This window comes from Excalfactoria chinensis, chromosome 6 (assembly GCF_039878825.1).
Source record: "Excalfactoria chinensis isolate bCotChi1 chromosome 6, bCotChi1.hap2, whole genome shotgun sequence".
In the NCBI taxonomy this organism is placed as follows: domain Eukaryota; kingdom Metazoa; phylum Chordata; class Aves; order Galliformes; family Phasianidae; genus Excalfactoria; species Excalfactoria chinensis.
The window spans coordinates 31124568-31139824 of record NC_092830.1 but is presented as its reverse complement, the minus strand read 5'-3'; the positions used below and the strand labels follow the sequence as shown (position 1 = coordinate 31139824).

At 34.2% G+C, this 15257-nt stretch overlaps 1 protein-coding gene across 6 annotated transcripts in view; it reads right to left on the bottom strand.

Annotated features, from left to right (window-relative positions):
• Positions 1-15257, bottom strand: part of ATRNL1 (attractin like 1) — a 403630-nt gene that overhangs the window by 275242 nt on the left and 113131 nt on the right. For all 6 annotated transcript variants that reach the window (XR_011904014.1, XR_011904015.1, XM_072339810.1 and 3 more), the window contains exon 20: positions 6820-6913. Coding sequence is in view for 4 of the 6 variants with exons in the window: in XM_072339810.1 (XP_072195911.1) it covers positions 6820-6913 (94 nt within the window). In the remaining 2 variants the exon portion in view is untranslated. The remainder of the gene's footprint in view (positions 1-6819; positions 6914-15257) is intronic.

The following is a 15257-nucleotide window of genomic DNA, read 5'->3' as shown; positions in this document are numbered from 1 at the left end:
TGAAGCATCTGTTAAGAAGTAATTGTGGTCCTCATGTCCTTCTGGATCTCTTAAGAACTCACTCGCAAGCCAATTTTTTTTATATATTTCTTTTTCTAAGTTAAACCTCCTTTATGAATACTGATTTGTTAAATCCCTTTCAACATCTCTGACTGCTCCTTTCCCTTGTAATTCTTGTCACTTCTCTGTGAGCAGCCCAACAACTTATCCTCAGGGACAGTAAGCCCTTTGGACATGTTTGGCAATCCTACTGCCATCTATTTGGCCTCCTGCTTAAATTCAGTATTACTCCATTTATCATAGCTCTGTGTAACAATAAATCAAAGAAGAGCACAGTCACATTTTCACATCTGATTATAAACTTGCTTTGATTTTAAATCAGACTCTCCTCACTATTTAAATCAGCTCTCTCAGGTGAAGTATTTACTTTTGACACTTTGTTCTTTTCTAAAATTGCTGAAGAAATTCCTTTTCTTGTAATATCGAAATAATAGATGGAGCTGGAGAACTAAAGCTGTAAACCAGTCCTTCTGAAGTGATAATCTAATAAAACACTAGGGCATCACTGTTGAAGTTTAGAATATCATCAGGGCTCTTGGATTGCTTTATGCCTTCATAATCAAGCTCTCCAGCCCCATTATCTCGTATGCTTGATAAAGAACACCTCCTTTCCTCCTCATCCCCAACTCAGCCACAGAATAATACAGAGATCAAAGCATGCAAAGGTTATGCAGCTTAGTTTCTATTTTACCCTTTCTAAAGTTGCTTCTTTGGTACAAAAGATGAAAAACATAAGGGAGTATTTCTGATATTAAGAAATTATTATCTTCTAGATGGTAAGATAGGATAAGTCCTATAGTATTTTTTATCACTCTGTTTTTATTTGCCAAAATACCTCACATGTCATGGAGAACTTGCTTTTAGTGTCAGTTTTTGTTAGTTTATATTGTAAGAGGTAAAACAGTACAGGCCCTTTTTGATAACAATGCATATACTAAGGCAAAGATACATGTTTGCAGATCAAATATTGATTGTTCTCTTTAAGATGTTGCACACAGTATTCCTATCTTCATAACAGGATGAAAAAGAGTGTATCATTTCAGTTAGCCTATCTTTCAAGCATTACAGCTTTCCAACCTCTGCCTATTGAACTTCGGCCCCAGGGACACAGCTGAGCAAGGGGCCTTCTGCAGCAGCTGCACTTGCATAGTTGAGATGGAAAGCAGATGCAATATATAAAAAAGCCTGCATGACTTCAAAATGTTTGCACGTTCACCTATAGAAGAAAACATGTCTGTTGTAACTGTAAGGCTCCCCAAAGTTAAGATTCTCTCTAAGCATAATTTAGCACTGTAATTGATTGGCTTACTCTAAAAATTTAGCAGAAGCTTCATGAAAAACAGAAATGAAATGAAATGCATTTTTCACTCCTGTCTTAATACCTAAATATAGTTTTTAGTTTTATCTATGCATAATTTTAATATTTTATGTGAAAATTTCTTTTTAACATTCTCAACAACTACTGAAGCAATTTAAAATTAATAACTGGCAACAGATTGAAGCAAAACATTTTTAACTTCACGTATTGTAACTAAATTTTCATTTATATGTAAAGGTATACAATTGAACTAAAAGGGAAAACAAAATGAAAACAGCAGTAGGAAGTTGCATATTACTTCTATTAGCGACCGTAAGAGCAGAAAAAAAGCAATCTTTCCATCACCAGGAGATTTTAGCAAACAAATGGTGTTACCAGTACTCCTCTGACCTAGCATTTCCTTATTCCTGTATGAAAACCAGCTCTGTATTCCTGTCTTAGTGAAAAATAATAAATATCAGAAGCCAAAGCTGATAGGTATAACTATCAGTAAAGTTTTTCAGGTCCAAATAGCTTTGTTCCCTTTATAGCTTTGTAAAATTTTGCAAATGTATTTAGAAGTAAAAATAGGACATAATATTTTGTGCATGAGCATTCCATATCATCAATATTAAGAGGCACTACTTTAATTTCAGACTTTGCTGTGTTCTGATAGCTTACAGAATGCTCTGAGCTATCACTGGTATTTTCTTTTCCCAGTGCTACCTAGTTGGCTTTTCTTAGATTAGCTGACTGCCACAGCTGCCTATACAGCAGACAGGCTGCAATCTGGTACCAAGGGTGACTACAGTTCTGGAGTTTCTTAGCAGTCGGCAAAATTGTTCTGGTATGAGTGTCTGAATAATTAAAAACTCCAGATTCAAAGCATGTACTGGACTTAGGTGATTATACACTTTTTCTGAAGAGAAATAGCTGAGTCAGAACACTCATCAAGCCGATGTGAGACTTCATGACATCAGGTAGACCAGTTGTTAACATCTCAAAAAAAGCTGGAATTGGACAGTGCAAATAGTAGATACTGAAGCCTTACAATGACAAGGTACACGAAGCCTGACTACAGAGAGGCACTGAAATTCATTAACATTAAAAGAAAAGAAGTACTCTAGCAGAGACTAATCCATAGATACTATCCGATCCAGAACAATATATGCCATGGTATTTGTTAAGGTTCTCATGAACAATCACAGAGTTTAGTCCAACCACAGCAGTATAAAAAGAATGGAATAACTTGATTAATGTTTAACAGAGTTTGTGACCATGATCCTCAAATTGGGTCTATTTAATAACAGTGGGAAACCCAATACATATTTGGGCAGTAAGAATAATCTAAGGGAGTGTTTATTAAAAAACTCACATATTAAAAAATAAAGAAAAAAAGAAAAATGAACACCTTTAAACTTAAGTTTTAACAACACGTTATGGCCCCATTAAGGCAAAGCATTGTGCTCTGCCAATGTGCCTGCTTTAATGTTATCCCTAAGCAGCACGCAAAGCCAGCCCCAGACATGCAACTCTTTTCTTTGTTTTTAGCATTACAGAACTAGATTTATAATCTACTAACTGCTTTCTAAAAATGAGAATAGACACTAAGTTCACAACTTCACTGGGTACCAAGTACCATATTCAATAATAAAGCTGTTCTGTAGCACTCAGTCTTCCTCCTTCTCCTCAATTCCCTACATCTTCCATGGAATAAAGGCTGTCCCATTTTTTCCTCTAGCATAAGAGCACTTAGTCATTGTTATTGGCTCCACTACATATATACATAAATATAATAATTTAGGAAAGAATCTAACTTAAAAGTCAAGAGCAAAATTACTTCATTCTTATGAAAGAAAAATTCTCTTTCCCCAAACTGTCCCCATTTCTCCAGGCAATTAGTAGTGAAGTCAGAAAGACAAAAGGTGTACTTCGTTGGAACATCTAAGCTAACTGTATGTAATACTGTAAATTCTGCTCCTAGTAAGAGACATCTTGCTAACATAACCATTTTATCAATACTGCATTGCTCTCCAGATTAACAGCTGACCCACAATAAAGTACACTTGGCTAAGAGTTGGCAGTTGTTTCATAAACCCATAGCTCCTTCTCATTTCTTCACTGAGAAAATTGTCTTTCAGGAATAATACACTGTATTCAAACTCCAGTTCTCCATTTTACAGCTGGGCAATTTTCTGTATAAAATGCAATGTTTGCAATGTAACAATTCTTATGAAAAGTGTTGTTTCATATCTACAGGGTCCACAGTTCAAAGATCCCAGAGAGCTTCTGAACTTTACACACCATACACTGAATATAGCAAAGAACATGACGCGAGGCTACCGCAGTAGAAAAATCAACAGAAAGGCAGATAGTGATATACAATACTGCCAAAAACTCATTAAAAATACTGCACAAAACCCCTTCCAAACCATAAGCTTTTTCTTCAAATTTTAGATTACACACCATCACAAATATTTCTACTTCCTGATATTTGCCTTGTGAGTTTTTAAGGCATCAGAGAGCACTTGCATCATGTTCTGAAGGTTGGATACTAGAAACGTTGTTTAAATGAAAGTTTCAATTAAAGCAAAATGATTGATGCTAGAAACATGATATTTTAAAAATTTTTTTTTCTTTTTTAATGAATTAAAAAAAGAAAAGCATCTCAAGTCCTTGATAGGTCTAGTAATGATTACTCCATGTAGAGCAGAAAATTAGTATGTTTAAAACACCTTCAGTGTTGAAGTGGGAGTTTTCTTTTATTGTTCTCCTTAGCAGCCTAATAATCTAGCTGTTCACTAACTAGCTGAGGGCTCAAACCTTTCTCCTTATGGAAGCAAGGTAACATTTTCACAGAGTTAAAGAACAGAGACAAACACTAAATCCACACAGATCTCCATGTCATTTTTTTTGCTGGAATTTTCCTTGAAAGATCAGAGCTAACAGAGTAAAACACATAGGGATGGAAAGGACAGGAGTTTTCATCTCTATGGATAATTCAAAGCCCATACACAGCTAGAAGAAAGAGGAAACAATCTCATGTCAAACACCCCACATGGAAAAGTAATGGTGGAATACGATCAAATGGCAAAAAAAAGGAAAATGTTGGGAAGAAAAATATTAAATATGGTTACCTCTAGCATTTTAAAACATTGCATATTATATTTTGGAACTTCATGTTAGAAAAGCATCACTCAATATATTAACTGATGTTAAATGGATTCTATCCTCTAACAAGAAAAATAACTTCTTCCATATGAAAGCCTGCTTCAGTCAGCTTTCGGCAGCTACAGTCTATGTGTGTATGCTTGATAAATTTCTAATTAAGTTAATTTGTTACACAATTGTTGTCAATATTCCCCCTACTGGAAAGCACAAATGAGAATGCTAAGAGGAAACAATGGGGAACAAATTTTCTCCACTATAAGCAAATAAAGCAGAAGTGCTATTAAAAGAATGATGCCTTTTACGCAGAACGCAATATGCTTTTACCTGTCTGTCTGCTGAGAGGGATTACACCACTCTTGCAAGGGCATGTACACATGAGAGGACAGCTGGATATTTCTGTATTTATTGTCTATATTTTTTTAAATTTTTTTTTGTATTTTTAAAATTATTTTCACTAATGTTTCATTACAAAATTCTTAAAGATTTGTCTTCACACATTGAGCTTTTTTTAATATATAATTTAAAAAAAAAAATCAGCCAGTGAGAGCACACAATTAGCCAGTCTCAAGGCAAAAGCTACTTGTTTTCTCTGCAGATTGTTACAGCTCTGAGGGGAAATATATATATATATATATATATATAAAATAAAAAAATAAAATAAAATAAATAAAATTGTGTATCACCGGGTTTCCCTGATTTCCTAAAACTTCTGCCCCTAAGGCACAGCATGTACTGCACATGGCACACAGCTACGAAAATCACCAGAGAGAGGGAGGAACAAAGGAAGGGAGACAGAGAGGGAGATAACATACAGCCCTGCAGCTAAGGCTTTCTAATCAATAGGGTTCTTGACAGGAATATAAATCTTTCACACAGCTAGAGTTCCACACTTTCAGAGAAATCCTTATTCTAGAAATTCCAGGGTTATAGGTTTGCTGCTGAGATTTCACAACAGCCCAACTAATAAGTGGCTAAAACCATTTTATCTAGAGCTATGGAGAACAGTATTCACACTTGGTTTGAATCAAGAACATAATGAAATGATAAATATGAGTAAAGCATTGACTTGACTTAAAATCTTCCTTGCCTTCAAGATAACAACTGTGTACATACTCCGACAATATAATATGACACTTTCAAAGCAGGTTTTGAACGTAAGGATTTTTTTTTTTTTTTTTTTTTAGAATCATAGAATAATTTAGGCTGAAAAAAAACCCCAAAACTCAGAGTTCATCAAGTCCAACTGTTACCTTAGCACTGCCAAGCCTACAACTAAAAAGTATCCTGTCTACAGGGCTTTTAAATAACTTCAGGGATGGTCACTCAATTGCTTTCCTGAGCAGTCTGTTCCAGTGCTCACAATCCTTTCAGTGAAGCCTTTCCTAGTATCCAACCTAAACTTTCTCTGGAGCAACCCGAGGTCATTTTCATTTGTCTAAGCACTTTCTGACTGGGAGAAGAGACTGAGACCAGTCCCTGCCTTTCTACAACCTGATTTGATGTAGTTGTAGAGAGCGATGTCTCCCTTGAACCTTCCCTCCAGGTTAAATAGCAGCAGTTCCCTCACCTGCTCCTTGTAAGATTTCTATTACCCTTAAAGATGTACACCTTTATTATTATTAAAAATAATAATAATAAAAAAAAATTAAAAAGACAAAAAACTACATATTGGGTACCTCTGTGTACTAGACAGAATGAACTGAAAGAAACATCTATAAATGTAAGGCTATTCACAGATAGTGTTACTTCTCCTGCTAAACATGCTACTTCAATTCAGTTGTTCCTTGTTCTTAGTCCTCTCTCTATCTCAAGCTGCAATCTCCTTCTCTAAGCAAAGCCAATAAGCTATTTGTGTACGAAACACAACTACGTGTTACTTCATGGATCTATACAATCCACTTTTCTGTATTCAGTGAGGTGGAAAACCTTCTAAAATACTGTGTCCACATTAACGTTTCTAAAATTCTAAAAGTCTAATTACTCTAGATCCTGATCAAGGTATTTGACAAACACAATGAATACAATTACCAATATTGCAGATATTTTTAACCTACTATCCACAAAGTGCATAAAAAGAAGGAAGACAAATACAGCTAACTTCTTTTTACAATACTTTAAAAATCTGTAGCGTATTCAAAATGTTACTAATATTCCAGATATTGCTCTTTAAGAAATGACTAAATAGTACTGAACTTCAAAATTCAAAGACAAAAAAAAAATGTATTTTTCTTATAAGGAAAAATGTTACTATTGAATTGCAGTAATTTCAGGCTACATTTAATTGTACTCACAGTTGACACTGGTCTCCTTTGATGCCTTTAGTCGTACAGAAACATTTTCCTGTTTGCATGTGACAAATATTTGCATGTCCACTGCACGTGCAAGCTGTAAGATGAAAAGGGAAGAGTGTGATTTATTCACTCATACTACACTCTATAACTAATGGAATTTTCATTGATATTAATACCATATCCAAACACATTTCCTATGAGCTGTATAAAAAATATACTACTTCAATTACAACACTTTGTGGAATATTTTGCTACCATACACATCATTCTCTTTATTTTCTGCAGAGTTAAGAACTTTGTTTGTGTCAATAGATGCTCTCCAACACAGATTATTGACAATTTAAATAACAGAAGTCTGAGAAGAGTCATTACAATCAACCATTTCTATGCTCCTTTACATAACGAAGAAAATTATCAACACATCCTTTCTAGACAAGATAAAATTCTGACCAACGGGAAAAGCAATGGCAATACTCCATTAATTTTAAATGTAAACTATGAAAACATTACTGTAGATGCGTGCTAAAATCTTAAATCCATCTGGAACTCCTACTCTTGACTTGAGAATAAAAGGAATGCTTTGAAATCATTCAAGCAAAGACTGAGTTAATACTACAGTTATGGTCCACAATAAGAGTATTCTAGAAGCAAAAAAAGTAAAGGTACCATTTGAAGGTCCTTAAGTTTGAACTGGAGGAGAATCACAGAAACATCATAATCAACACTCCACTCTACTGTCTTTATTTTAAACTCAGTGGCTAAAGTAAACCTCTCCACGGTGGCCTCTCCCCTGCAACTTTTGCTGCCTGATTAATTCCCATCTCGATTCAATCTTTTATATTCCAAATTCTTCACTTTCTTTGCTTTTCCTTCCTGTGTTTATGAGAAGGACACTTTTGTTTATATTGTCATCCCTCTTTTCTACCCATGTGTACAAAACAATAAGTTCCCTCTGGTAAATATTATTAAGTTCCCACATTGTAATGGAATAATTATCTGCTAATATTCACACTGTATTTAAAGACTTTCTTTAGTACAAAGCAACTCTGAACCTTTCTTAATGATCATATTATCCTTTTACTGAGGTTTTCATTGCAACTAAGATAAAAGATTTAATATCTGGGTTCCTGCTTGGGAGCAGATAAAACTGACTAGTGACCTTCATATAATAAAAAACTATTTTCCATTTTATAATCCTAATATAGAAATGTAGTTTTTAATTTCTACCAGAGGAGTTTTAATGTTCCTTTTCCAATACACAATGAATAAAATGTCAGTGATGTCAACAGCAGGGGTTTGGAACTAAATGGTCTTTGAGGTCCCATCCAGCCCAAACCATCCTATGATTCTACTTCTGTGGATGTGTCCCTTTTCACATACACTATAATGGCTGCCCCAGCTAACGACAGATTGGGAAAAAAAAGTTAACCAGACTTGAACCACAATTATACATAAGTTATCATTGACAAAACTTGTTAATTAGAAAGCTGTAGCTGTAGTTCCTACCAAGAGATACTACAAACTGTCCTTTATGTTTCAGAAGCATTCTAGAGCTGCTTTTCCATCTCAGTTATAGTTGTGACAATCAAGGAAAATGGGAGACAAAGTAAAATAGGAAGATTTAACAGCCCTGGATGAAGACCTGATTTTTGCAGTCACTACTATTCATAGCATCAATGGTAAGCCATGAGGTTAGCTATTAACTGAAAATAAATAAATATATAGATAAATATATAGATCACTATGAGTTCTAAAACACTTCTTAAAGTCTGCATATTAGGCCTATAAAATTGTCTGAAGCCATACCAGTGTTCTCCATTCAAGTTAAGTATCCTGAAATTATGATCTTGACCCTCCCTCCACAGCAAATGATCGATGAAGTTATATTCTTCTATGATCATTTATATTTTCCAAATCCATTCATGCATTCTCTACATTAACAACTACTTATACACTTTTAAGATGAAAAAGCCCGTTCTCAAAATTTAATTTGAATTGTGTAAAATCTTTGCCATACTTTCACTGAAAAACAAAGGAATATATACTTAACAGCTCATTCTGCTTATGGCTAATTGCTATGAATGCAAAGTGCCAGTATAAGACAACACAAGAATGAGAATGGAGCCAAAATGCTGCATTCCAGATGAAATTCCAAAAGCTGTCAATATGTTGAGAAATTCAGAATCTATTGACAATGAATGTTGATTAGTTCTATACTTACTGCTAGCTTTATAGGAAGTAAGCCTCAGGTGTGAAAGTGGAACTTCAGTGCTTTGAGCAGCCTTTATTCAGCAAATGTTTTTAAAACACTGATTTATAAAAATCTTTTAGATATTATTAACCTTTATCATCTTGAAAGAAAATGTGATAAAATGAAGCATATATTGCAAAAGCATATGAGAAAATTTCCTTCAGCAGCTCTGAGAGGACTTGTATGCTCAAACTACAAAATTACTGATAAAGCAAAATTATCACCATCATTCATCCCCAGGGATATCCAAATCAAATCAGCACCTGTATAGTGCATTTCAGTGTATTATGTGCTTACTCACACAGGAGTCCACAGATGCACTCCTCTCCAAACAGACAGATATCTATATCTACTTCTATTTAAACTGCATCGCGTTTTAGTTTCTGCACTCTGCCCCTCCTCTTTTCAGCAAAAGAAAAAACAACCCAAAAAACAAAAACAACAAACAACAAGAAAAAAAAAACTAGCTCTGACTAGCCCAGTAGCTCATTTTCTTCTGCTGCAAGATGAACAACAATTACTCTTACTAATCAAATTCCTAGTAATTTAACTGGTCCCCAGATAATACCTTGAAGAAGAACCTCATGAGCTTTTATGTTATTTTAAAAATCTCATCTGGAAAAAATTTGTTTAACAGAGTTAAATGCATATTTTAATTAATCTCAAGCTTGCAAGTCTGTGATGAAAAGTGGATCTTTATGTAAAAAGTAACTCTAAGCAAATACATATAAACCTTACATACTGTTAGAGGAGTAAATGTGAATATGTGTTATCAAACAATTGAAATAGGAAAAGCAGCATGACATTATAGGACATGCAGTGGGAAAAAGTTCGAGATGTTATCTTTGAACCTCTCTGCAGGTTTTCCCACTGGCCTACTTACAAATAATGAAATTATGAGTTTTGAGTATGAACCATGCCTACTAATTAACAAACAGCAACCCAGAGCACCATTTGATTTCAAAACTAAAGCAGTCATTAAGTCAAAAGCTAAGAAATTTAAAACAATCTTGCTTTACTCATAAAGATATTAACTAAATCCTTGTCCACGATTCTGTGTCTATACTGGAAACACCAATGCAGGAAAAAAACAATAACCAGAAACACAGAGTTATTAGGTAAGATTTTCTTTGTCAGTTTTTTTGTTTATTAAGGAATGCCAAAAATTGATCAATTTGGATGCTTTCATTATTGTCTGTCCTCTATCAGATGTGTATAAGAAGACTTTTTCAGATACCCAACACTTGATAAGTTAAAAAATAAAAAAGAAATCTTGAAAAAAATAGCTACATTAATGATTTTGAAAATTTGATGAAGTTGTTTTTTTGTTGTTGTTGTTGATTTTTTTGTTTGTTTTTGTTGGGTTTTTTTTTGCCAAAAAATACTCTGATTCCCTTTCTGAAGAGAGTATGTAACTTCCTAAACTATAACAGGAAAAAAAGGCAAAGATTATTATAAGGCAGAATGAAAAGCAAAACAATTTAAACCATTCAGTAACTATTCATGATGGCCTAAAATGTAAAAAAAAATAAAATAAAATTATTCCAATCCAAGCAGAAAAACAACTAAAATCAACAACTGGTGATGATTGCAACTATTTGTGTGTATTCGGTCATTCAGGATAAAAGCCCAAAGAAGGGAAATGTGTTACACAATTTTCCAGACAAAAATGGAACAAATTGTAAAGAAGTCAGCTAATCATTTCTGTATTAGCCATTAGGAGGTACAAAATACTGCTGATTTTTAATGCATTTTAATGCATTTTAATGCTCTTTTTTCCCTCTTAAATAACTGACGTTGTCTGCCATTGTAAGGTATTGCATTTACCACTCAGGAAATGAAGGCAGAATTAACTGCAATCAAACAGAAATGCCATTACAGGAGTTTCAGTTTTTTGATAATCTTCATTCTACAAGCTGCAAAATGATTTGATAGCCTTAAAAGAATCTATTATTTCAACAGCCTATAGGATGTTTTCAAGAGCCTTATGGACTGGTATGACCATCTCTAAAGCATGACAACTTCTTGTGTTTTCACATCCTAGTAGCATACTCACATGTAGGGGTCCAAGCCAGCAGCTCTGAGTTTTCTTGTTACAATGGGATTGTGTGTCATACCTGTGATCAATATGCAATCTCTGATCTGATTTTAAATAATGGGTGTATAACAAAATAAATAAAAAAAAAAAAAACCAAACAAGAATAATAATTAAGAAATTATTTTATGCAGTAAAATGGCAGTGGATGAAGGAAGATTCCATGCTGCACATTAAATGCCAGACTGACCAGCTGTAACAGCATCAACTACTTAGAAAGAAAGATAAAGAAAATAAATGCATGTACAAAAAGTTTCCCACTTCTACTCCAATTTTTGCTTTTAACTTATCATTAATTTTGCTAAAAAATCATACTTGGTAATACAGATCTAATATACAACAAACAAAAAGAAAATGATATATACGCAATGATTAACAGTATATCTCAAAGTTTGCTTATCATAATTTGCTTCAAGTCAGAGAAAACTGCAACATGAATTTTTTACAGAGATGTTTTTCATCATTCTTCAACTAACTTTTTCTTATGGTACTCTGCATTTCTTCCGCTTATTTAGAATACATTTTGATTGGATTTAATTCAATTTAAATTCATAGCTAAACCCAAGTATGGGCATTTTATTCACTCTGTATTCAGATTATCTTGAATAATGTTCAATAAACAAGATTCACAAGATTCTACAGGAAGAAAATAAATTTTCCAATAACATTTGGTGGAAAGGTCTTAAAAAGTGCTTATTCTAAAAAACTCTCTACAAAAAGTAATATTGAGAGTCTCTCCTGAATATCTTATTGTGCAACAATCTCGTTTTATTATCTTTCACAGGCAGTAAGCTTTCTACCTACCACTAAAAACAAATTCCAATGTTGCAAGTGTTGTAGTTTATAATAAGTGTGTTTATTCTATAATAGTGTACTGCATAAAAAATAAGTAATTGTCATCATTACCTCCACTCTACACTCCTTAAAAAAAAAAAAAAAACCACCAACAACAAAAAAAAACCTACTGAAAGATACAAAACAAACAGTGGAACTGGGTATCTCTTAAAACTTAGTTTCATTTTCTAGCACTGAACAGTCTGACTTACTCCACTGTATCCTTTTTTCACTAATTTCCAACATTTACACACTTTTATACAAAATGACTTGATTCACATAAGAGACTTAGGGAGGGTATCATAAGGGTATCAAATCAACAGAATATCTGCTTCTGAAGTGAACAACCACAGAGTGCCCATACTCAAAGATGTTATTTGTTTTTAACTGTATAGATTAAGTCACTTTGAGAAGGCGGCTTTGGGAAATTCTTCCACAATTAGAGCAGTATGATGCCAGAAACCAAGATCTTTAAAGTATCAGTGCATTCCATGAATACATTTCTCTGTATGCAAGACAACAAAACGGCTGAACAGAAAAACTGAATAAATATTCTGTATTCCAAGTTGCCATCATTTTCTAAATGCATCAAAACCACATTCATTCCTAATTCCAATGTAGAAAGGTACAAAAGAAAATGCTTTTGGTGTTGTTACTGCAGACAGTCAAAGATACAGTGTTCAGTATTTGTTAATTTTTACTGCAGATAATAGTTAGAAGCATTTTGTATTTATTTTCAGTCTTACTTTACACAGGACTTGAGTTTCCTAACTGCGCTGTAGAAGACCAAGATTACAGCTGCCTACAGTAGTAGAGTTCATCTATTTACCTCTTCTCTAATATTACGTTAAACAATGAGTATCACTTCCATAGTTCCAGTAAAAACTCAAAGCTCAAACAGTACATACCAATAGACCTGATTCCTCTGCCCCAAGAGTTTTACAACAGTGCAAGTGCTGAACTCTGTGGACAACACTAGGCAAAAATACCCAACCTGCAGGCACTGCTTTACAGGCAGTCACTAAGAAACAGAAACAAATATTTCAAAGAGTAATATGACCTGACAGCAAATATCTTGCACCACTTCTGCATGGCATATTCCTCTTAGGCCTGTGCTATATTCTAGGGACATCTGTGAACAAACACATACCTAGTACAATATTTGCTGCTGCTATCACAACCAGGTAAAAAAGCATCAGACATAGTGATTACAAATTGGCTTACAGTTGATCAAAAACTACAGGATCCATGTAGTTTCAGTCTCTTTCAGTTTCTTAACAATAATCCATATGCCAATTAATATGAAAATAGATGTTTAATTTATTATGAAACTGAATATTTAATTCTAGTTTAATTTTAATTTACCTAACTACAAGAAGACATTTTATGTGATCACCAGACTCAATGGGAGGAAAGACTGATGACTGATGATTGCTTGAGGGCCAGAATAAAGATATTCTATTTGAAATTTGTAACCTCTTCATATAATCACCGCATATAGAAATTCATTTTGTTGTATTAATTTGAACTGGGAACATCTGTCTTTTTCTTCTAAATAATACATGATCTATGAGCAAAAAGAACAGGTAATTCTTCACAAAATTAATGGCTAGGAACAGCAGCCTTTGTGATATTAAAACCAACTATGACTACAGGCTAAATGAAAAACATGCCTGTAAGCACCTCATCACCTTGCATTCTTAGAAGCAGGGACGGCCAGTGTAAATAAACAAAGACATGAACGCAATTAGTTAACCTAGTTCTAGTTTAATAATCTTAATCCAACTACATGCATATAATTTTGTAGAAGTTGTATGAAATGTCTGATACCTTGTCTTTCTTGAAAATGTATTTTTATCAAGTTTGTATATTTTATTTTTCTTTGATTATTTTAGCTTATAATAATTCCTACTTATTTTCCTCAAAATGACAGCTCCCTGTGGAAAACTGCTGTTAACAGACGTTGGAAATGATATCAGTGATGGATACCAGAGGCTGAGAAAGCTTCAAGGGCAGGTTACAAAATGAGATTTCAGTACTAAGACATCAGGCTTACAGCTCTGGGAGCAAAACTTACTCCTCTGAGTCTGACACCTGAACTCCTCAAGGAGAACACAGGTTAGCCTGCTCTGACTCCTGGTGGTTTTGTCTATGTTAAGGAGGTATAGTTTTGAATCCCCTGACTCTCAGGACAGAAAGGACTGGATCTTCCAATTGCAGCTCCTCCTTGGACCATCATGAAGAAAATGTTAAGTACTGCAAAGGTTGCTATTCCTGAACTATAAAATGTTAGATAGTGCCAGAGAAAAAGCAATCTCTAAGTCTAGCTATCTTTCATAGGTAGAACCAAGGGGGCATTTGCAATTACCTGCCATCAGTTCAACATTTTTCTCATTTCCATAGGCACCAGAAGTAATGAATTCTGCCTTTCCTGAGCCTCTTCTACAAAAAATATAGCACTCAGGTAGAAGCTACTCAGCAGAAAAACCATATTCTTTGAGTAGCATAACTCTAACAACATGGATTTCCCTTCTTTTACTAATGATACAGGTTAGGTATTCATAAGCAACAAATACGTTTTACTTCTTTTAACAAGTAGAAATAAAAACCAACAGAAATTATAATCAGAGAAATATTTTACTGCCTGGGCCAAGTTCATCCATTTCAAGATACCTTAAAGCTAGGAACTCAGTCTAAAATCTTAGTCTTACGCAATAAAAATCTAGAGAGTTGTATATGTAGGTGTTTGTATATACACACATACATAATCATAGCTATATAGAAGCATTTATATAAAAACAGGAGAAAAGTACCGAGCTACACAATGCGTAAAAGAAGTGTACAGTGCACAAGGTGCTCTCTCTCTCAAAAACCGATGCTTCAGAACAGCAGAAAAGTTGTGTTGTCCCTTCACACTCCAGGATCTGGATAAACATGGAAGGTACCCAGACCTTTCACCTGGTTCCAGCAGATACTACCAACCCAGTGCACTTTCAAAGAATCACATTCGCTTACATTAATTAATAATCTTAAGGTCTGATAAAAATCTTTTCAGACAGAATGATTATAAATCAAAGCAAGGAAGATGCTGTTGTCTTTGATGTAGAAAATTCCAACTGTACAACAGCAGAGAAGACAACAGACCTGTAATGCTACAGGCTCACTTAAAAAATTTTAGCCATGCAGCCTATCTGGTAAGAGGATTTTGCACAAGGCTCATTAGCATTTTCAACATCATGTCTCCTATCACTGACCAGA